We start from the raw sequence: 24,214 nt of genomic DNA, 5'->3' as shown, positions 1-24,214 counted from the left end.
GTGAGTACATGATGAAAATGATTAGCTGTTTTTATTAGTTACATTTATTCATTTTACAGTCAATGTTGCATTTAAAAATTACATTTTAAAACATTTATTAGTGTTAAATTCACCTTTAATACTCATTTTGCATTATTAATCACTTAACAAATTACATATCTGCATTCATTTACCACAGTAAACAAAACAATTCCAGTACTACAAAGCACTCTCATTATATTCAGTATTTCCATCATTTCATTAAAGCGGAAGAGTGTAAATTCTGCTAAGTTAGCAACACCAAATTGCAATATAATTGTTTAAATTACTGTTTTAAACAGATTTCTTGGGCCAAAGTCAAACACACAAAGTTGAGCCACAAAACAGTGGAGACAAAGTTATCATCATCATCAGGGATGTCAACCTACTTATATCACATTTAACTGGGATTCTTTAAAAATATATATATATATAATTTACGTCATCTTAAAGATCAAACTCTTGTGTTTTGTTTACAACCTTTTGCTTTACTGTTCCTTAAAGTGCCCGCCCCGCATTATGCTTTTAAGAATATTACCTTACATCCAGTCTCACTTCCTGTTACAAAACTATGCAATACATTTGCATAATGCCAGTCTTTGGTCTTCATTTATTGTCAGCAGACAACAGTAGTATAGCCAAGACCGAATGAGTTTGGTTGGTGTTGTTGAGAAGACGCTGTTTTCAGCACTGTGAATCTCTAAGACATCGACTCATCGACTCGAAATCAATACAGAAAAAAAATCTCTTTATTGTACGTATCATTGTGAATCAGGCGCTGAGGAAGAGCTGAAGCTGAAATTCAGATATGGCAATAGGTGTTTAGTTTCCAAAGCGCACTGTAAATGGTCGACCAATCAAACAAACTGGGCCGTCTGGCCAAATCACAGTAGAGTAGGTTCTTAGAAAGATATTTTTGGTGCAAAGCAACTGAACACATGTGAGAGTGAAATTTGTATCTGTAGAGCATATCCACACGTGTATCAATAAATTTGAAGTCACAGAAAAAAAATCTTTTAGGAGTTGTAAACTTGTAGCTTTTTTCTCTCTCTTACAAACACAACACAACAGTTATACCTTCACACATTCTTCACTGCAGGTGGACAAATCCTATTCTACAAATCACACATGAAGAAACTCATACGCTCACATCTATCTATCTATCTATCTATCTATCTATCTATCTATCTATCTATCTATCTATCTATCTATCTATCTATCTATCTATCTATCTATCTATCTATCTATCTATCTATCTATCTATCTATCTATCTATCTATCTATCTATCTATCTATCTTTCTGTCTATCTGTCTGTCACCACCACGCCCCGGGCTCCGTACAAACAAGCTCTTCTGATTGGCCGAGATTCTCTGCTCTCTGCAAAAGGGCCTGCCGCTGCCTCTCAGATGTACAAATCACTTTTGCTCCACTTTTTACAGTGTATATGGTGCAAAAGTGAGAGCGCGCAGAACTTGTTATTTGAAGGTGTAAAAACTGTGCGTGAGACTCGTAGCAGCAGATTCAAGCAGTTGTAGTGATTGGACTTGTGTTTGTGTTTGAAAAATATCCAAGAAAAGTAATGCATTTGTGACCAAATATTCCACAAGTGTTCAACTCTCATTGCATGGATTCACATGTTAAGTCGGGGATGTGCAAAATTTGTCCGTGACTTCATATTTTTGTTACGGGTGTGTGACTGCGTTTTGCACCATATGCACTACAGCAACTGAAGCAAAAATGTGAGCGTATGAGTTTCTTCATGTGTGATTTGTAGAATAGGATTTGTGCACCTGCAATGAAGAATGTGTGAAGATGTACCTGTTGTGTTGTGTTTGTAAGAGAGAAAAAAAAGCTACAAGTGTACAACTCCTAAAAGATTTTTCTCTGTGACTTCAAATTTATTGATACACATGTGAATATGCAGCCTAGAAATCTAGACGCACCCTAACTGCAGCAAATCTAATTTGCCACGAGTGTCGTCTAGCAACTCTCAATACCCTTCTGAGCTGTAAACACCAAACTCTGGTCAGGCCAATCACATCGTGTATAGAGTTGGTGGGCGGGGCTTAACAAAATGACAGCAGAGTTGCGTTTGCGTGCTTCTAGTAAACGCAGAAGCTGGCGAACGGCGGTCTTTCGAATCAGCTTTGACCGCGACTCTGGAAGACTTGGAGTTAAGCTTTTCTCTGAGAAAAGAACAAAGAATGTTTTGCACCAAAAATACCTTCATAGGTTTAGACTGAATCTTCAAACGAACCATTTCAGATTCTTTGAGAGATAAGGTGATGTGCAATGCATAACACAAAAGTGTTTTTTGACCTTGGATGCATGTAAACCTGCAGAATTACAAACCTTTAAAATGGCATAATAGGGGCAGTTTCAGAATCTGCATAATGTTGGTGAGCTTCTTTAATCTCCCTTCAGAGAATGGAGTACGGCCTTCAGAATGGCAGCTACTGCCACGGCACCAGGGTCAGGCTGGGTCAAATGTTCAGATGCAATGTAACTGGCGCGTCCAGCCTTTGCAGTGAGACTACGGGTAGATTCTGCTCCCAAATCTGCTTTCTGTTACAGATAGACAAAAGGGTAATATTATAGATGCAAGTAATTATGAGAAAACAGCAAAAGCAAAAAATTGCTAAGGTGACAGTCCATACCTCCACAGCTGCTTGTAGTATAGCCATGTGACCATCAGGAGGCGCTGTGGAAAGTTTCATCAACTCCTCCACGGCAGGGCATAGGGCATCAAGCTAAAAGATAACATATAGGCTCAGTTTCATCAATGATTTGCAACTATCACAAGATTTGATTTAATAAAGGTACTAGGATAAGACTTGCAGGTTAATTATTTAAAAAAAACAATCATTGATATATATATATATATATATATATATATATATATATATATATATATATATATATATATAAACAATATACATATTCATCCAAAATACTGCTGATCATGTACATTCAATAAACTATTCAGATAAACATGGAACTACACTGCTGTTCAAAAGTACCCTTACCTTTTGACCGGTAGTGCAATTCATACATATGTTAACTAATCTGTGTTGACTGTTTGCTAATTAAAGAACTGAGATAAAAAACAATGACTTCAACTAGAATTTGACTCTTAATTCCTGTCACAATCATACCATGGTCCGATCTCCTGGTTCAGCACCTCCATATCTGTCAGAATAAAACAATGAATGTGTTTTGCACAAAATGTCACACATCTTTATACATGTGCCAAGTTGGCACATTCTAATATACTAAAGTATAAATGAAAACAATTCAGAATGTATTAATTTAACACTGGTGTCCCTGATGGTGAACTTGATTTCACCAAATACATGTTCCTAAGCCAACATCTTTGTTGATTCGAGGGACGTGTTCACAGTTTATGTCAAATTTAGGCTTACAACCAGAGTTAGGTGCTTCTACATCATTTCCCTCTGGTTTAAGAAATAAGTAATAGGTAGGTTTAGGGTTAGGAATACATTTTTGGAGAGGAATGTTGTTAAACATATTTTTTTTGTCTTACTTGGAAAAGTCAGTGCCCTGTCACTGACCTCTTCATGGCCTCTGTCCCAGCATGCAATGCCTTGGCCCAAGCAGCACCATCAGCGCTTTGTTTGAGATGAGGGGCAGCCGCGGACAAAAACAAGCAATATAACTAGGGAGGAAAAGATAACGGATCATTAGATCACTTCATGAGAAAGAAATAATCATTTTGTTTTCAAACATTTAGGGTGTGTTCACAATTGGCAGGTTTGGTTCGATTAAAACAAACTCTGGTGCGATTGCTCTGTTAGTGCGGTTCATTTGAATACATGTGAACGCTGCCATCCGAACCCTGGTGTGACCAAACAAGCGGACAGAGAAAAGGTCAAAACGAACTCTGATGTCGTTCAAAACAACATGGATGAATGACGTCACAAGATATGACCCTAAAAGAACATTATGCTCATGCATACCTTCTCCGTTTAGTCTTCATTTATGTGCAACCGAACAACTGTTTTGACATTTTATAAGCTCTTCACAAGTTCTCAGCAGGTCAAAATACTATATGTTTGCACATACCATGAGCGTGTTTAGTCCACCACAGCATTGTTTTAGATGTTTCGTAAGCCCGTCACAAAATATATGTCATAAAAGCCATTTTTTGTCTTAGGCTGCATTTACACTGCAGGTCTTGATGCACAATTTCGTTTTGGTGACTGTATCCGATTTTTTTGACGACCCGCTTACATCATCTTTTCAAAAGCGACTTGTATCCGATATTTGCATTTATACTGTACACTGGCAAAACAACCCAAGACGTTCTTAACCGGTGAAAGGGTAAAACAGCACGATATGCAATGAACGCAGACAAAATGATTGTACAATGTTTCGCTGTCTGCACTGTTCCACACATCTTTAAAGGTCACCAAAACATTTCTCTCTTAAGGCGGAGAAAAAGAGGAGAGCCCTTGATGGGGTTGCCAGGTTTTCACAACAAAACCTGTCCAATTGCAACTCAAAACTGTGTTAAAGTAGCCCAATTCCGCATGAAAACCGCGGACTTGGCAACACTGGATCGCAGTTTGTGTCCACCTGAGTTGAAGTCATTCAGCTCCGTCCTTTTTTCAGTGACGTACGACTCGCATTTATTATACGACTGGCGGATTTATTACCACATATGAGTGATGCCTGAATCTGATCTGAGGATATCGGAATTCATGCGTTTTTTTACTGCTTACACGTTCACGTCATATCCGATCTGTGCCACATGAGAGGAAAAAATCGGAATTGGGTGAACCAGGGCTAAATGTATCATTTTCTTTTTTTGGTGCAGATAAAGCAAACCAGGAGAATCAAACTAAAAGTGTGAACACCATTAAGGGCCATTCAAATCGAGGACGTTAACAATTAATTATATAGTTCTAAAATCGTTCTAAGTATAAAGAAATAGAGTCCACATCATAAGTATAACGATAATTGAAGAGAGGAGTGATGTCTCTGGAATCACAGACTTTAAAGAGCTAAAGCTTAAAATGGCAGACGACTGCAGTATGAACTTATAATAAACAGATTTTTATCATCCGCTGGTGTGGACGTTAGTTATCTTTATGGTTATCCTTTAGAGTAGTTAATCAGCTCAAGCACTGGTTTAGGGCATCAAGTGTCTGAATCTGCTGTACATTCACATACCGCCCCTGACGATCCTCCCATCCTTTCCTGGACCAACAGAGCCAGATCTGCTAGAAGCTGGCCAAGGTTGCCAGAGATTCTGCTGGTTTGGAGCCACTCCTGAATGGCTGAAGTAGATATTTTAACAACATTATATATGCACACAAAATTAATCAAAACACTCTAAAAAAAAATGAACGAACTCTGATGTCGTTCAAAACAACATGGATGAATGACGTCACAAGATATGACCCTAAAAGAACATTATGCTCATGCATACCTTCTCCGTTTAGTCTTCGTTTATGTGCAACCGAACAACTGTTTTGACTTCTTCACACATTTTATAAGCTCTTCACAAGTTCTCAGTAGGTCAAAATACTATATGTTTGCACATACCATGAGCGTGTTTAGTCCACCACAGCATTGTTTTAGATGTTTCGTAAGCCCGTCACAAAATATATGTCATAAAAGCCATTTTTTGTCTTAGGCTGCATTTACACTGCAGGTTTAAAACAACCCAAGTTGGGTTGAAAATGGACAAAACCAGGAATTGGGTTGTTTTAAGAAAACATTTAACCCAACCACTGGGTTAAAACAACCCGATTGCTGGGTTTGTCCATTTTCAATCCAACTTTTGTTGTTTTTAACCCAGCATTTTCCTAGTGTATATGTTGGTTTAAATAATATGCGTGTTGTTTGAATGTTGAAAAAGTTACCATTAGCTACAAGAGCATGTGTGTTCCCACAATCTCCATCGCCTGCTGCGCGGTCCAAAGCATTGAGTTCCTCTTGGCGCTGCAGGAGGATCTTGCACACGGACTCCAAAACCAGGCGAATGACAGAAGAGAGCGAGCCTGTGAAGAAGCACCACTGTGTCGATGAAGTGCTTCAGGCTTTTCAGTAAATATACAATACCGTTCAAGTAGAAGCTTTTTAATAATTTCAGCAAAGAAAAGATGCATTAAATTGACAGTAAAGATATTTATAATGTAACAAAAGATTTCTATTTCAATGCTGCTGTTTCAAACTTTCTATTCATCATAGAATTCTTGTTCATTTTTGCCATAACAGGAACAAATTACATTTTCAAACATATTAAAATAGAAAACAGCTGTTTTAAATTAACAATATTTTACAATATTACTGTTTTAACTGTTTTTTTTTTAAGTGCAGTCTTGGTAAGAATAAGAGACTTAAAGGGACAGTTCACCCAAAAATTCAAATGTTGTCATCATTTACTCACCCTCACCCACAAACCTAAATGAGTTTCTTTCTTTCGCTGAATACAAAATAAGATATTTTAAAGGATGTTGGTAATCAGAGAGTTGATGGCATCCATTGAATTCCATTGTATTGCTTTCCAACTATAGTTATAGTTATAGGAATCTATATCTCTGGCTACCAATGCCCTTTAAAATATCTTCATCTGTGTTCAGTAGAATAAAGAAACTCTGATGTAAATAATTTTTGGGTGAACTATCCCTTTATGACACCAAGGACGATAACGTTTAGAATAAACCGAACAACATTAAACCGCTGGTGACATGGATGCCAATATAGTTATCTTTATAGTTTTATAGGCCTTTATTCTCACCAAGACTTACACTAGCCCCAAGCTTTTAAACAGTTGTGCATTAATATTATTGTATTAGTAGTAAAATATATACCTATGTTATTTGTTTATTATAGAGTTTATGTATATTAGTTAATTGAATAATAAGGTTCAAATACATATTTAAACCTGCATTAAATTAAAAAGAACACAAAGAAACTGAGGCATACATGCTCTCTTCTCTACCTTCATCATATTTATCTGAAGCTGCGGCAGGTTTTTCGGCAGGTTCCATGAACAGGCTCCTCTCACTCACTGAGGTCGGGCTGAGGTTAGGCCAGGCTGGGGCAGTAGTTTTAGCATCTGAGAAACACAAAACTGTGACACTTCACATACAATGCAAAATAATCTGCAATCACAAATCTGATGGTTCGGTACGATTTCGGTACACCAGTTTTACAAAATTGCTTTTTATTTATTTTTATTCAACAGTGGTATACTGAAAAAATTGTGTCTGCCCTTAAATGAATTAAATTATAACTAAACGTTTCTTAAAGATAATGCTGTAAACTATGTAGGGAGTCCTTAATTAGGCTACACATTGTAATATTACAGGTTAACAAAAGAGCCCAGCTATTAGCCTCAGTTTATTTTTAGATATAATAATCAACACTCAAAAGCTTCACATAAGGTTTTGCATTAACTTCTAAATCTAAACAAAAAATGTTCTCTCTCCAATTAGTTGTTGAAATATAATCATTTATACATGGCCGTCAAATCATAACAGATTTATTTAAACACATTAAATAAACAAGACATCACTAACAGGTTAAAGCAACACTTGGTAACTTTTGCTCTCGGGGTCCCCCTACAGTTTGGAAAAAATAATGTCCTCAACTACTGTCGTAAGCTCTGTCATCCTACAACAGGGGATGCCATCGCGCGTGCATTTGTTGACATGACAACCCTGATAGCCCTGAACTAGTGATGCGTGGGTCGTCTCATAACCCGCGGACCCCGTATGTCTATTTAATGGTCACGGGTGCGGGGCGGGTTGTAAAAATATATACAGTGGTGCGGGGCGGGCCAAATAACTTCATAAAAGCGGGTTGGTGCAGCACTAACAGTTCCCCTGAACACTGCAAGAGGAGTTCACATGCAGGTGTTCTTCTGGCAGCGCGTGTTAAATGTCTTCATCCCAGGTACAGTCAGTGGCATGTTTCAGCATGTCATATGAATATAATTTCATGGGTTTTATTTTTTTCAAACGCCAAATAATCGCGATGCTCACGTTTACAAGCCAGCGTCATTATAGTAGTCTATTGGTTACCGTTTTACAGAATCTATGATACTTCAATTCAATGTTTGAGTGGTAGCGTCAGGTAATCACCATAATAAGCAGGACAGCATCGGTCGGGCACGCCTCCTTCAGCTCACGCCGACGAGCAAACGTTGGTCACATGTTGATCCTCGTCCTGCCTTTAATCCCATCACTTTCTCGTTTCCTCTTATTGCTTTCCTCCAACAAAACCTTTTCTTTCTTATTTGTCTCTGCTGCTTCGGACATGACTATATTATCCGACGAACAAAGTTTGGCTCGCACATCTGAATTTAAGGAAGTGTGGGTGTTGGTGGAAGTGGCGTATATGCCGTAAAGCAGTCGAATTTTGTAGTTCTTTTTGTTCTCGAGTTACTACCTGAAACCCGAAGTTTAAAAGTACGATTAAAAACGATACAGACCCCATCAGGCTATGGCAGACGTGCCATTCAACCTATTGTAAGTCGATTTATCATCTCAAGAGTCTTAAAAAATATATTATGAAGGTTAAAAAAAAAAGGTACCTAGTGCTGCTTTAAGTAGAATATAATGGATATACAGGCTTATATAGTGCATATATTTCTCTAGTGAACTAACAGCTGTGGACTCTGAATGACTGCTGAGGTAAATGTGATGCTACGGGACATTGTTCTCAAGCTGTTTTATTGTCTTTCCGCGGTTGAAACACAGATTGAGCGATTACATGACATGATACATTTCAGTAAGCAGTAAGCTTAGTGATGGTAACATTGATTTGTGGGACTGTGGTGTAGCTTGATTATAGCCCACCTTTAGCTTTTTACTTCTGCTGACTGCATTTAGGCTTCAAAACTCATAAAAGTTGTGTTTATCGGTGAGATTTATTTATTTAAGTACCATAAACTTTTGTTGATTAGAGCTTGTTTTTAGCGATAACCCAAAAGCCTATGAAAAAATCCTACTGTGTTTTTGTCGAGGGAACCAGTGCGATGCGAAACAACCCTACAAAATGATGACAAACCTGCTCCACTCTATTTCAGAGTATACTGGCAAATGAGAAATTTTAGCATCTTAAAGATATTGTGTGCAGTGAAACTTTGTTCATGCGTTTAATATACATTTTAGCTCTGTCATAATTACAGTCTCTTATTCTGAGAACTAACTAAAGATTCCAGTGTCATCCAGGTGCAGCCACAATGACGATGTCTGTTCATCTGGCAAATGGCCAGATGTCTCTCGACTCTCGTGAGGCGCGTTATCAGATCATGTTAATACGATTGATCACCGAAATGGCACCATGATGTCTGAAAGACCACTCTTTGATCTCCCTTGGGAGATAACAAGCAGGCTCCGTAGTGACTTTTATTGCCCCTCAAATGGCCCTGCATGATATCTGACACCTCACAAACATCTAGACACACACACCCACATAGAGTCCCACTAGTATCAGGGGAATGTATGATTAAAAAGCCACCCCAAAAATGTATTAAAATGTATGCTTTTCTGCTTGAAGTGTTTTTATATGTGTCTGGAATAATAAGGAGGATTATATGAATGTAACTCAAGCTGTGTAGGCCAACAGACGGTGGAAAGCCTGTATTTGTGTATTCCCAGATCTCAGACTTCCATGGTATCCTTGTAATCAGAAAAATGCGATCGTACCGAATCTTGTAAAAGAATTTACAGAACATGCATTATTACAAAAATACCAGCGTTGTAAAGAAAAATGCATGAGCATATCTTCCCCGGATAATAGCCAGGAGGAGGAACCCAGCCGAACAAAGAACTTTGTTTCGCGCCGAAAACGCTCAGATCGATTGGACCATCCAGGAAATGGGCGTCACTTTACCTGATCTACAAATACCAATGTGACCCTCACTTTTTGCCTTTTGCATTGCATCACCCGCCACAGGCAATCCGCCACCCGCTTTCCAGCCCCCGAGGGCATTCTTCAGAGAGGAGAATTCAGTACACTTCCAAGAGACCCGCCACACCAAACCGACCTCGGAAAGAACCGCCGGACACGCAGGACATTTGAACTCAGAATACACGCACACACGCGAGAAGCCAAAACCAAAGCAAGTATTCTTATTTCTAAAATCCAAACTGCTGTTAAAAAGGTCGTGTTATTCCCGTTTGGGACGAGTTTAACTCCGTGAGGGCTCTATGTAACGAACCGAAGTGAACGCTGTCTCTCTCTCTCTCTCTCTCTCATTTTTCTTTCTTTTCATTCTTTTCTTTTAGGTATCATAATCTTTTCATTTACTATCTATATTTCTACTCTCTTTATGCATATTTAGTATGTACTTTCTGTGTGAATTGTAGTGTTATTTTTAGTCTGTGTTTATTAAACTTCCAAAAGATATTTTTGAATTGAATATGTTACTCTTCCACATACACAAAGTCAATGAAATTTACGATCCTAACGTTACCTAAAGCTGGCTTATGCTACTATTTTAGGAACATAAACTGTATGAACATATGAAATATTAATTTGTCCTGATCAGTAAAGTTAATGTTTCTTATGCGCTCGTAAAGCAGTAATCCCTTATTGAGAATTGATTTGAAAGTCTATAAATAATTTGCCGGACAAACTTAGTAAGATAATTTCAAGCAATTCCGTAAAGGGTTACTTGTATTTAATTAAATATTTTCCTTATCGGAAAATTTAAATAACGTAATGAACGACTAGCAAATTATATTTTTAACTTCATGAATATTGAATCCCTTTTGAGTTAATTATTCCCGGAGGGGTTAAACTCATAGTCAATATTGTTACACAGGTAAGTATGCTTGTAAAATTTGATTTAAAGCAAACGCACCAAACAGCCGGAGGATCTCTTCATCAACCTTCATTAAGGAAAGAGACATTCCCGCCATCTCCAGTGATGTCATGAATGATCCCGACATCACCCTGACAACCAGCACACCACGCTCCTCTGAAAAAGAGTGCATCCAATCAGAAACGCTCAACACAAGTTGAAGAAATCTAACAGTATAATATAATGGAAATATTAGGCTATTACAAGCTCATTCTGTTCTTACAAAAACACAATTATTGTCTTAAAGTTTGTAAATTTAAATGATGTAAATCTGGTGTTGAGTACTTGAGTCTCACCTAGACAGTGTACAGCTGCTTTGGAAACCACGGCTATTTCCAAACACGAGAGCGCACCGAGATTATTCACACACAGCACCACCTCGTCTCCTGTTAGAGAAATACACCTTTGAATACACATGTATCATGCAAACGCACACCTTCAGACTCAACCCTGTGTATGACATCTCCATACCTGACTTCAGGGACAGATGTGATTTGTTTGACGAATCAGTCATGTGATTTATTATAGTTTTCACAACTTCATCAGCAGAGGCCACCTGAAAACAATCAAAACCATCAATCTCAAAGGACCATACATGATTGGTTATTGTAGGGATGATTGGCATGTTTAAGACACTCACTTTTGATCTCTTAATGCCTGGTTCTCCATGAATACCTGTACAGAATTAAACATATAGTGTACATTTTAATCAATATAATATACCATATAAACACATTACTGTTAATTTTTTAAAGAAACTGGCATGCAATATATATATACAGGGAGTGCAGAATTATTAGGCAAATTAGTATTTTAACCACATCATCCTCGTTATGCATGTTGTCTTACTCCAAGCTGTATAGGCTGGAAAGCCTACTACCAATTAAGCATATTAGGTGATGTGCATCTCTGTAATGAGAAGGGGTGTGGTCTAATGACATCAACACCCTATATCAGGTGTGCATAATTATTAGGCAACTTCCTTTCCTTTGGCAAAATGGGTCAAAAGAAGGAATTGACAGGCTCAGATAAGTCAAAAATAGTGAGATATATTGCAGAGGGATGCAGCAGTCTTAAAATAGCCAAGCTTCTGAAGCGTGATCATCGAACAATCAAGCGTTTCATTCAAAATAGTCAACAGGGTCGCAAGAAGAGTGTGGAAAAACCAAGGCACAAAATAACTGTCCGTGAACTGAGAAAAGTCAAGCGTGCAGCTGCCAAGATGCCACTTGCCACCAGTTTGGCCATATTTCAGAGCTGCAACATCACTGGAGTGTCTAAAAGCACAAGGTGTGCAATACTCAGAGACATGGCCAAGGTAAGAAAGGCAGAAAGTCGACCACCACTGAACAAGACACACAAGCTGAAACGTCAAGACTGGGCCAAGAAATATCTCAAGACTGATTTTTCTACGGTTTTATGGACTGATGAAATGAGAGTGAGTCTTGATGGGCCAGATGGATGGGCCCGTGGCTGGATTGGTAAAGGGCAGAGAGCTCCAGTCCGACTCAGACGCCAGCAAGGTGGAGGTGGAGTACTGGTTTGGGCTGGTATCATCAAAGATGAGCTTGTGGGGCCTTTTCGGGTTGAGGATGGAGTCAAGCTCAACTCCCAGTCCTATTGCCAGTTTCTAGAAGACACCTTCTTCAAGCAGTGGTACAGGAAGAAGTCTGCATCCTTCAAGAAAAACATGATTTTCATGCAGGACAATGCTCCATCACACGCGTCCAAGTACTCCACAGCGTGGCTGGCAAGAAAGGGTATAAAAGAAGAAAATCTAATGATATGGCCTCCTTGTTCACCTGATCTGAACCCCGTTGAGAACCTGTGGTCCATCATCAAATGTGCGATTTACAAGGAGGGAAAACAGTACACCTCTCTGAACAATGTCTGGGAGGCTGTGGTTGCTGCTGCACGCAATGTTGATGGTGAACAGATCAAAACACTGACAGAATCCATGGATGGCAGGCTTTTGAGTGTCCTTGCAAAGAAAGGTGGCTATATTGGTCACTGATTTGTTTTTGTTTGGTTTTTGAATGTCAGAAATGTATATTTGTGAATGTTGAGATGTTATATTGGTTTCACTGGTAAAAATAAATAATTGAAATGGGTATAAATTTGTTTTTTGTTAAGTTGCCTAATAATTATGCACAGTAATAGTCACCTGCACACACAGATATCCCCCTAACATAGCTCAAACTAAAACTTCCAAAAATATTCAGCTTTGATATTAATGAGTTTTTTGTGTTCATTGAGAACATGGTTGTTGTTCAATAATAAAATTAATCCTCAAAAATACAATTTGCCTAATAATTCTGCACTCCCTTTATATATATGTATATATATTGTGTATATATAACGTGTAGATTAGTGCTGTCAAATCAATTAATTAGGATTAATCGCATCTAACATTATAGTTTGTAAACACACATCAACATTTTATCAGACACCAACATTTTCTCACATTATCAGTTTATTCGTTATAGTTTAGAAAACGATAATAAAATATGACAAGAACTCTGAGTTAAACTGTGTCAGAACAAATTTATCTTGATAATGTCAGATAACTTTGATAGAAAGGGATGTAATGGATGTAACAATCAACCAATCAGCTGTTAAATTTAAGTACACAATTAAGCCATACAAATTTAGGTCAAACAATGACCAAGCAATGCTTAATTATGTTCAGTCTGTGGTGTAAAAGGTTGCATTAGGAATTAAAGAAAAACACTTAAACAAAACATTATCAGGTCAAAGTGTCTAAATAATTTTTGGTCCAATTTTACTGGTAGTCCACTGTATGAAGAATTTTTGGGTATAATATATCCCGTCTCATTTTTATTTTTTTGTTTATGGCCCAGTTGCACACACACACACACACACACACACACACACACACACACACACACACACACACACACACCATATATTTACAAACTTCTGTTAGATGCGATTAATCGATTTGACGACAGTATTATATTACTACTGTCAAATCGATTAATTGTATCTACCATAAAGGTTATGTACATTTAATAACTTCTACTTCAGATAATTAATTTAAGGTGTTCTTTTTGATATAGATCTCTATTACCCAGTCCCAGCTCCATCTCTCCCGGTGGAAGCTGGAAAGACGGAAGGCATCCGGGCACACTGCATGGAGACAGACTAACACCCAACGTGCCTGTTAAAACATATTTTTCATTTTTATTTACGTTTGTTTTTTTACATAGGACAGTTGCTGGACTTTCACAATGGAAACATGTCATGTAGAACTGCAACATAACAACCCAAATGGTACTATTCTGGTCTTTCTTAGTCTTACCAATATTTTTTGTGGCCTTGTTCACCTGTGCAACAATTTCATTCAAAGGCCAACCATTCTCTGCTAGAGCTCCAGCTAGCTAAAGAGAAAAATGGCATTTATTTAAAAGGCCTATTCTTTTTTATTTTGAATTGAATAATGATACAGTTGATTAATATAGAGCCATGTCAAGCTTATTATAGTACCTTATGAATGAACACAGTCCCACACAAGCCTCTCCGGCCGGCCTTGCTGGGCTGAGCGAAGGCACAGTCATCGGCCACAATCACCATCTCGACCTGGACGCCCTGTGATCTGGCCTGTTCGAGAGCGATGCCAAAGTTTAGACGGTCACCCGTGTAGTTCTTCACGATGAGCAGGACTCCTGAAGCGCCCTCCTTCCACAGAGTCAGAATGGCGGCCAGCACACTTCCCGGAGGAGGGGACGCGAATACTGCTCCCGCCACCGCTCCGGACAGCATCCCCATCCCAATGTAACCTTCATTAGAGAGAGAGAGAGAGAGAGAGAGAGAGAGAGAGAGAGAGAGAGAGAGAGAGAGAGAGAGAGAGAGGGAGAGGGAGAGGGAGAGGGAGAGGGAGAGGGAGAGGGAGAGGGAGAGAGAGAGAGAGAGAGAGAGAGAGAGAGAGAGAGAGAGAGAGAGAGAGAGAGAGAGAGAAAAAAGGTTGAAGTACAGCATGGCACTAGCAACACAAAGTTCATAAGTTCAATTCCCAGGGAATGCATGAAAAACTGTTAAAACTGTTCGTATGTAAGTCACATTTGCTAATAGGAACCACAGATGCCAAGTACATAGGTTTTGAATGTTTTTAAAATGCCCACCAATGCTGAATTTATTTGATCAAAAATAAAGAAAATCAGTGGGAAAAAATGTGAAATATTTTTTAAATAACTGTTTTCAAAGCTGAATTTTCAGCATCATTACTCCAGTTTTAAGTGTCACATGATCCATCAGAAATCATTCTAATACGATGATCTGATGCTCAAGAAACATTTATTTGTTGCACTGTTTTTCTGTACACAGTTGTGCTGCTTGATATTTCTGGTGGAAACCATGATGCATTTTTGAGGATTCATTGTTTGAGGATGCATTTTGATGAATAGAAAGTTCAAAAGAACAGCATTTATTTGAAAACTAAAACTTTTGTAATGTGTCCTCTCTGAAAAAAATATTAATTTCCTCACAAAAAAAATCTTACTGATCCCAAAAGTTTTAACAGTAGAGTTAATGTTACACAAATTTTACTATAGTTGTTAATACCATAAAATCGCATCTTTGTCATTGTAATTTCTTATTGAACTAGTTTTTAACGAACACTAGTAAATACTGCTAAAATAAATGACTAAGCAAACTGAATCACTAAAAAAAAGTCAGTTTATCCAAGACTAAAATAAATATTTGACGAGGTGAACAGAAACCAAATAATTCACACTAAAAACGCCCTATCAGTCTGACTTTTTAATTGCTTAAAATAGATATAAAATAGATGTTCATGGATGTGGAATAGATACAAAATATACCGTATCATATATTCATAATATACTCTTGGTGTGCACAAAGCTTTACTTTAAAGTTATGCCAGGTGACCTAAAAAGTACATCATATATTCGAATATATATATATATATATATATATATATATATATATATATATATATATATATATATATATATATTATTTTATTATTATTAAATTCAAAAATGCAATTTAAAATATCTGATTCCACCTTTTTTTCCTTTCTTTTTTTAATAAAGAACTATAGTAACTATGGTATTTTATGATACATTTTTGAATGGACAGCAAGATGGTTTGTACCCAGGGCCCAAAATTTGGTGCTACGCCACTGTGTGCATGCATATATGTGCCAGTCTGCCAGAGCAGAGAGAATGAGACAGAACAGAGGAGGGGCTGATTTATCACGCATTACCTGCATGTGCGGGTTCATGGCCAGATCCTCCTCCGGACAGGAGGGCTACTTTACCCTTAATGCTCTTCAGATCGGCCCGCAGTACAACTCTGTGCCCCCGCAGCAGCACCAGACCCCCGTTACTCATGACGAGACCCTCCAACGCCTCGTCCACACACTTATCAACCGAGTTCAATAATTTCCTCCGCACCTGCTCCAACCGTATAAAAATAATACATTTCAAACCTCCGCATGCCTCTGCCAGTCAGTCACTATTCAACACTTACATGTTGTTTCAAAACTATGACAAAAATCGTAATATATTTGCTTAGCACAGTCAACAGTTCTTTGCAATATTCCTGCAGGAGTCCCCGTTACGTACCTCCATCCTTCACGCCTGCACAACCTTTGATCACTTCCGCAAACATGCATCAACTACGATGACGTCACGAAGCCACCCAGATCACGAGCGCTCTTTCACTGACGGAATTGTCCAATCATTTTCCGCTATGAAAGTTTGTTCCACCACTGAATAAAAACTTAAAAAAAAAAAAAAAAAAAAAAAAAAAAAAAAAAATTCGCTATTGCCAGGGTAAAAAACTGCTATTCTGACTTTTGTTTCACGCTTGCAACTGAAAAAAAAAAAACGGGTTAATAAAGTCTTGAAATTACATCTTTGTAACAATTTAAGCTCAAAAAAGAATACTTAATTCTGAGTTTTTATCTCCCATAAATCCTGCTTTTATTTTTGTATGGATGCATGCGTGCTGCTTGATCTATTATTCTCTGTTTGCCAGGTTACATATGTTAGAAACAATAATTACAATCAAATTAATATAATCCATTTTTTTCTCTTTATTATTAAATATGATTACAATTTACTACATGAGTAATATAACTAAGCACATATTTAATCTTTATTTTTATTTTTTTATCATTATGATCAAAGTGTTTACTTAATGCAAGAAAATCAACAAAACTAACAAATACAAAGTTATATTTGAAAAAACTTTGCAGAGAAAAAAAAAACAGTTTTTATGGTTAACCTTTTCTATTGAATGGCAGCTTCTTTAGCTTGGACAGATAGAGAGTGGACTGTATTACACTGCTTGGCCGAAACATCCACAAATTAATGCCAACTATCAGGCAAAAAGTATAAATTGACAAATATCTCTTCATAATGAGCAGGAACAAATCCAGGCCATATGGAACAGATATGGAAACTAGAATGACACTGATGATTACAAATGCCCTCTTCTTCTGACGGTGCATCCCTTCTTTCTGTGTTTCACCAGGACTTGGTCTCAACAGGATCTTGAGCACTCCTAGACTACAAGCAACGGTTACAGAGAGGCTGATTGTGAGGAACATTATGTAGACCTCGATTTGCTTGCGTGGATAGCTGAAAACAGAAAGTCCTCCATAAACCACAATTGCCAACCAGACCAGTCCAGCACCGATGTATCTGTGCTTCACATAGGCTGGGTTGCGGTAGATCGCTGGATGAGCCACGGCCACGTAGCGTTCAACACAAATCAAGCTATTCATAAAGGGACGTCCAACCGGGTAGCTTCCAGAAAAGAACAAAGAAATGAATATTGCATATTGATAATTAAAGGCAAACGCAACCAAAGTAATGGAGTAAAGTACTATCTCAAAAATCTCTAGTAAAGCTAGGTTCATTGTAAAGATTTCTGAGGCTGCCAGGCGTCCCCTTATTCTAATATTATTTGTGCCCAGCCAGAGGACCCAGATATGGATGGGCAGGAGGACAATGAAGTCCAGTGCTGTTACAGAAAGCTGAAGTGAATACCCTGGGCTGGAGTTTAAGCATGACAACCCAAAAGATGTTTGGTTCTTGGAGACAGTTCTGTTCATGTTTCTCTTCAAGATAAATACAAAACCACCGGTACCTAAAGGACATCAAGAACAACAAATAATGGAATAGCAATGAAAATACATTCCAATGTAAAACAATAAGAAAAAGAAATGTATTCAATAAATCCCACCGACCTGGTTTTGGACGATCAGAGTGATTCCAGTGCTGTTTCTGCAGTGTAGATTCTCTCACGTTGGTTTCATCACATGTTTGCATCTGTTTGTGTGTTTTATGAAAGGAAAATATGCAAATAGGAGATGAAAAGCAGCTTTTTAACAGCATGTGTTCATTTGAGTTTGTGTTCACAGTTTCATATTGCAGCATTTGACTGTAAATTTCATATCTACTACGCTGATTTGTTAATGACAAGACTGACGCATATTGTGTACATGGACATGAATGTAGTAGGGAAATGCTTAACTTGTCACTTTATTGCCTTTACATTGGCAGTAAAACATTTGGAATAATTAAGATTTGGATAAACATATAACATAAAACCAAAATATTGTGAATTGATTTTATATATACTGATATTATATATATGAATCAATATAATCTATGAGCAAAGCATCAGTGTCACATGATTCTTCAGAAATCATTCTAATATGATGATTTGATGCGCAAAAAACATTTATTATTATTATTATTATTATTATGATTATTATTATTATTATTATTATTATTATTATTATTATTATTATCATCCATCATCTTCTGCTTATCCAAGGCCGGATCGCGGGGGCAACAGTCTAAGCAGAGTTGCCCAGACTTCCTTCTCCCTAGCCACTTCCTCCAGCTCCTCCGGGGGAACCCCGAGGCGTTCCCAGGCCAGCCGGAAGACATAATCCCTCCAGCGTGTCCTGGGTCTCCCCCGGGGCCTCCTCCCGGTGGGACGTGCCTGGAACCCCTCCCTGGGAAGGCGTCCAGGAGGCATCCAAAATAGATGCCCGAGCCACCTCAGCTGGCTCCTCTCGATGTAGATGGTTCTACTCTGAGCTCCTCCCGAGTGATCGAGCTTCTCACCCTATCTCTAAGGGAGCGCCCAGCCACCCTGCGGAGAAAGCTCATTTCAGCCGCCTGTATCCGGGATCTTGTCCTTTCGGTCATGACCCACAGCTCATGACCATAGGTGAGAGTAGGAACGTAGATTTACCGGTAAATCGAGAACTTCGCCTTACGGCTCAGCTCCTTCTTCACCACGACAGATCGGTACATCACTCGCATTACTGCACCGATCCGTCTGTCAATCTCCCGTTCCATCCTTCTCTCACTCGTGAACAAGACCCCAAGAAACTTAAACTCCTCCACTTGAGGCAAGAACTCTCCACCAACCTGAAGTGAGAAAGCCAGCCTTTTCCGACTGAGAACCATGGCCTCAGACTTGGAGGTGCTGATTCTCATCCCAGCCGCTTCACACTCGGCTGCAAACCGTCCCAGTGCATGCTGAAGGTCCTAGTCTGAGGTTGCCAACACGACAACATCGTCTGCAAAGAGCAGTGACAAAATCGTGTGGTCCCCAAACCGGACACTCTCCGGCCCTTGGCTGCGTCTAGAAATTCTGTCCATAAAAATTATGAACAGAACCGGTAACAAAGGGCAGCCCTGCCAGAGACCAACATGCTCCGGGAACAAATTTGACTTACTGCCGGCAATGCGGACCAAGCTCCTGCTCTGGTCGTAAAGGAACTGAACAGCCCAAAGCAGGGGGCCCCGGTCCCAAACTCCCAGAGCACCCTCTACAGAGTGCCACAAGGAACACAGTCGAATGCCTTCTCCAAATCCACAAAACACACGTGGACTGGTTGGGCAAACTCCCATGAACCCTCTAGCACCCTGTGAAGGATATAGAGCTGGTCCAGTGTTCCACGACCAGGACGAAAACCACACTGCTCCTCCTGAATCCGAGGGTCCACTATCGGCCGAATTCTCCTCTTCAGTACCCTTGTATAGACTTTCCTAGGGAGGCTGAGAAGTGTGATCCCCCTGTAGTTGGAACATACTCTCCAGTCCCCCTTCTTGAAAAGAGCGACCACCACCCCGGTATGCCAGTCCATAGATACTGTCCCCAACTGCCACGCAATGCTGCAGAGGCGTGACAGCCAAGACAGCCCCTCAACATCCAGAGACTTAAGGTACTCAGGGCGAATCTTATCCACCCCCAGTGCCTTGCCACCAAGGAGCTTATTAACTACCTCAATGACTTCAGCCCGGGTGATGGGCGAGTGCCCCTCCGAGCCCTCAGCCACTGCTTACTCAAAGGAAGACATGTTGGTGGGATTGAGGAGATCCTCAAAGTATTCCTTCCACCGTCCGACAATATCTCCAGTAGAGGTCAACAGCGGCCCATTTTCAATGTAGACAGTGTTGGTAGGGCATTGCTTCCCCCTCCTGAGGCGTCAAACAGTTTGCCGCAATCTCTTCAAGGCCAACCGATAGTCTTTCTCCATGACCTCACCGAACTCCTCCCAGGCCCGAGTTTTTGCCTCCACAACTACCCGGGCTGCTGTCCGCTTAGCCTGCAAGTACCTGTCAGCTACCTCAGGAGCCCCACAAGCCAGCTATGCCCGATAGGACTCCTTCTTCAGCTTGACGGCATTCCTTACTTCCGGTGTCCACCACCGGGTTCGGGGATTGCTGCCTCGACAGGCACTGGAGACCTTACGGCCACAGCTCCGAGCGGCCGCGTTGACAATTGAGGTGGAGAACATGGTCCATTCAGACTCAATATCTCCAGTCTCCCTCGGGATCCGGTCGAAGCTCTGCCGGAGGTGGAAGTTGAAGATCTCTCTGACAGGGGGTTCAGCCAAACGTTCCCAACAGACAGTGCCGTTTCTAGGCATAGGCAAACTAGGCGGTCGCCTAGGGCGCCAACAGCTGGGGGGCGCCAATGAGCCCCCGCCCCAACAGGATTTTTTAGTTATTCCATATATATTTTATTTTTAATATTTCGTACTTTTGCTATTTCAAGGCATTATGATTAGTTGCAATTATTGGAGTGAAGTCGCCATGGTGTTAGTGGCGCTGCTGTAATGAAATGAGATCATGTAGAGGGCGGCAGGGAACGTCGTCATCTGTGGCGTTGTTACGCTTGTGTCCGGGTGAAAAATGCGGATCACTTAATGTAACTGGAGTGGATGCAAACACGGAGGTGATTAACATCAAACAGATCGCACTTTATTCCCCGCTGAACTCTCCTCACAAACTCCCTTTCCGTCCACAGCATTACTTAACTTCTTAATCCGCACCGGATCGTGGGCGGGGCGTCTGACGCAAGTGGGCGTGTCTCTACTTATAATTACTTTTGTTTTATACAAACTGTTCAATCAACTATCACAAACTATGCATCATTTGAAAGCTAAAACACTCAAGATTCATGTTCTGAACTCGTTTTTGCAATAAATACACCAGAGAGGAAAGGGTTAAATTAAATGCTAAAGCAGTGGCTATTTAAACATTAGCATAATGAACGCGGTACTCATCTTTCATCTCCTGACGTTCAGATCAGATCGGACGAATCCACGAAACAACAGCATACATGTCTGTGTAAGAGTCCACTCTTCAAAATGCATCCCACTTTTAATCCAAAACAACGAAAAAATAAGGGGAAAAAACTAAAAATCCTCCGTTGTTTGCATAAGCGTTTTGTGTTAAGAGTAATCAATCATGTCCATTTTCAATGAAATAGCGATTGTAAGCCTTATTTTGACAATCTCCCTTGTACTGTGGACTGTTCCGGTCTTGTTAAACCCTCCCAGGTCTCTCTCCTTCAATCAAAAGCTGACTAGGACACATAAATAGAAAGGGAGCGCGTCACTGGGTGATGCATCTGTCAGTCAAACTCGCCGGTTGTTTTAGTTGGATAAGCCATTCAATGCCTAGCCAATGCATAGCCAGCATAGATTTGATTGATGGATGTAGTAACGAATCAAAAGACAATATTTTGCGTAGTTTCTGTAAGAGACGTCGTAAGAAGCATTGGTGAATACCTCATGCTTACTTAGCTGTTACTTAGCGTCGTCTCCACAGTATTCATTCATCGTATCCAGCGCCTGCCAGTGTAAGCGCACACACTTACACACAACGCGCAGACTAAATAAGAGACTGTTTTTATCAACTAAATGAGTTTTTTTACACTTGTAAATTCTGTAAATAGTTGTTTTAGTTATCAGGGACTGCAAATGCATTATAATTAGCAGTTTATTGCAGATTTATTTGAATAAAAACTACTCTTTACTATTACACAAATGTTCTAATATAATTGGACTTTATTGAAAGGACGCCCAGTCTTTTTTGACATAAAAGCTTACAGAAGCTACATTTTTGAGAGAATCGTCCTCAAATTTTAATCAAAGCATGATCAGACATTCAGTTTTATATTTAGGTTATTTTCAGGGCATAAAAATTAAAATCTAATATTTTTTTCCATAAGGGAATAATAAAAAAATAAAAACGTGAGTCACTTACATGCATATTTCCCCTTGTTTTAATCTGTCCCTATACTATTTGAGTTATTATGACTTTTGGGTAACATAATTTAAAGTGTCTAGTTTAAAATAAGACCACATTTATGGATATAGACCATAGGGTTTAAGAGCTGCAGACATTTTTATTTGGAGTATGTCATTTTTTTATTTATTTCTCAGCACAGGGCGAGGGTTAAGAGGTTAATAAAACAAAATAACTGACTGTTAGCAACAGAAAAAAAAAATAATCCCCACACATGGGAGCTCAAGACTCAGTGCGCACATACACAAAATGCAGACTTCGTTTGCAGGGAGCGCGCGCAACTCTTAAAGGGGCCACACTATATTTCTACTCGCTACAGCGTGCTTTAGTTTCATCATCATGGAAAGGTCAAAGCCATCAGGGGCTCAGTATCGTAAAAAGAAAAAAGAGGAAATATAAAAAAAGAAAGCGAAATATACAGGTATGTTAGCCTACTTATTGGTTACTTGTTCTCTACTAAGCTGGTCGCTCTATCATAACGTTGAGTAAAACATTACACTGAATATTAGTACGGGACGGTCCACACGCCATGCTCATTTCAGGTGCAGAACATTATAGCAGTTAATTTGAATATTTTTTTTTTTACATCAGAGATAGCTGTTTAGTGTAAATTGATCAAGTAGGCTAATACTGTCATAACCATGGGCGTCACTATGCCCTTTTTTATGAACTTGTGCATCAGCCCCCCCTAAAAAAATATGTGATTAACCTTTAAAACATATGAAACTGGCGCAAGGCTTCGGCTACGGCTTCGTCCCGTCTTTTAGTCTTTGTGTCACTCACTGTGTTCTTCAATCCGCAGCGGCGCCGAGTGACATGGTTTTCAAGCTATTGTTATCAAATTTTTTGGTCTTTAGAACATCTTAAAATACACATATGTAGATCATAGAAATAAAAATTTTCTCGGGGGAGCATGCCCCGAACCCCACAACATCTGTGATCTCAGTGATAATAAACCTAGCTACATTATTCGATTAATGCATGTACAATATGCCCATGAAATAAGGAAGTCATATTTACTTAAGTTGTAGTTTAAAAAAAAAAAAGGGGGGGGGGCAACATATGAATCTCGCCTAGGGTGCCAGAAAGGCTAGAAACGGCCCTGCCAACAGACCCTCACAGTACGCAGATCTCAATTCTCTAATTGCACTGCGAGGATGGAGGAGTGAGGAGGCTTCCTGAGGAGTCATGAGCGAGGATACACAGGTGTATCTTTTGCGGAAGTGTTTTATTGACTAAACGTGACGCAAGCATTAATTCTCCTCACCCTTCATATCGTGCCACAGTTTGTTCATTATTATTATTATGTTTACATGTACAAGACACAAATGTTTGTCAAAAAAACAAAACCTGACAGTTGCACCATAATATCAAAGCACAAGAAAATGAAAGAAACAAATAGAAACTAATACCATACAACGAATAAAAAGCAGTTAATAACTGGAATTCGTTGTTAATAATAAAAAACTGGTAATATTAATGAAAATATGGACAAATGTGGTATATTGGAGGTTGAAGCTCCAATATACCACTGAAACAACAACAGCAGGACGTCCGTCTCTGTGGTATGTACTGTATTTAGTGGCCTGTCAACATTTGTCTTTACTCTCAGTTTATGAGGACATGATTCGGTTTATGGACTATTGAATGCGACCAAACCTTAGTAGCAAGCAAAACGGTTTTGCACGTTAGACTATTAACGTTCGAACAGCAATGAAGTCCGTTAGCGCATTTGAATGA

General features: G+C 39.3%; 1 protein-coding gene across 1 annotated transcript; it reads right to left on the bottom strand.

The window, feature by feature from the left end:
• Positions 1 to 12: 12 nt before the first annotated feature.
• On the bottom strand, positions 13 to 16,595 carry tkfc (triokinase/FMN cyclase). Its single transcript, XM_067445828.1, has 16 exons — positions 16,472 to 16,595; positions 16,111 to 16,300; positions 14,370 to 14,662; positions 14,185 to 14,263; positions 13,954 to 14,043; positions 11,503 to 11,537; positions 11,334 to 11,418; positions 11,159 to 11,248; positions 10,863 to 10,979; positions 6,990 to 7,106; positions 5,908 to 6,045; positions 5,213 to 5,319; positions 3,592 to 3,695; positions 3,175 to 3,208; positions 2,677 to 2,769; positions 13 to 2,584 (listed from the first exon to the last, which is right to left on the bottom strand). Exons 1-16 carry the CDS (start codon positions 16,475 to 16,477, stop codon positions 2,429 to 2,431), a joined length of 1,734 nt encoding a protein of 577 aa, XP_067301929.1. The 5' UTR covers positions 16,478 to 16,595; the 3' UTR covers positions 13 to 2,428.
• Positions 16,596 to 24,214: the final 7,619 nt, after the last annotated feature.

This window comes from Pseudorasbora parva, chromosome 1, assembly GCF_024679245.1.
Source record: "Pseudorasbora parva isolate DD20220531a chromosome 1, ASM2467924v1, whole genome shotgun sequence".
NCBI lineage: Eukaryota > Metazoa > Chordata > Actinopteri > Cypriniformes > Gobionidae > Pseudorasbora > Pseudorasbora parva.
Note: the sequence above shows the minus strand (reverse complement) of the source record. Positions and strands in the feature narration are given on the sequence as shown.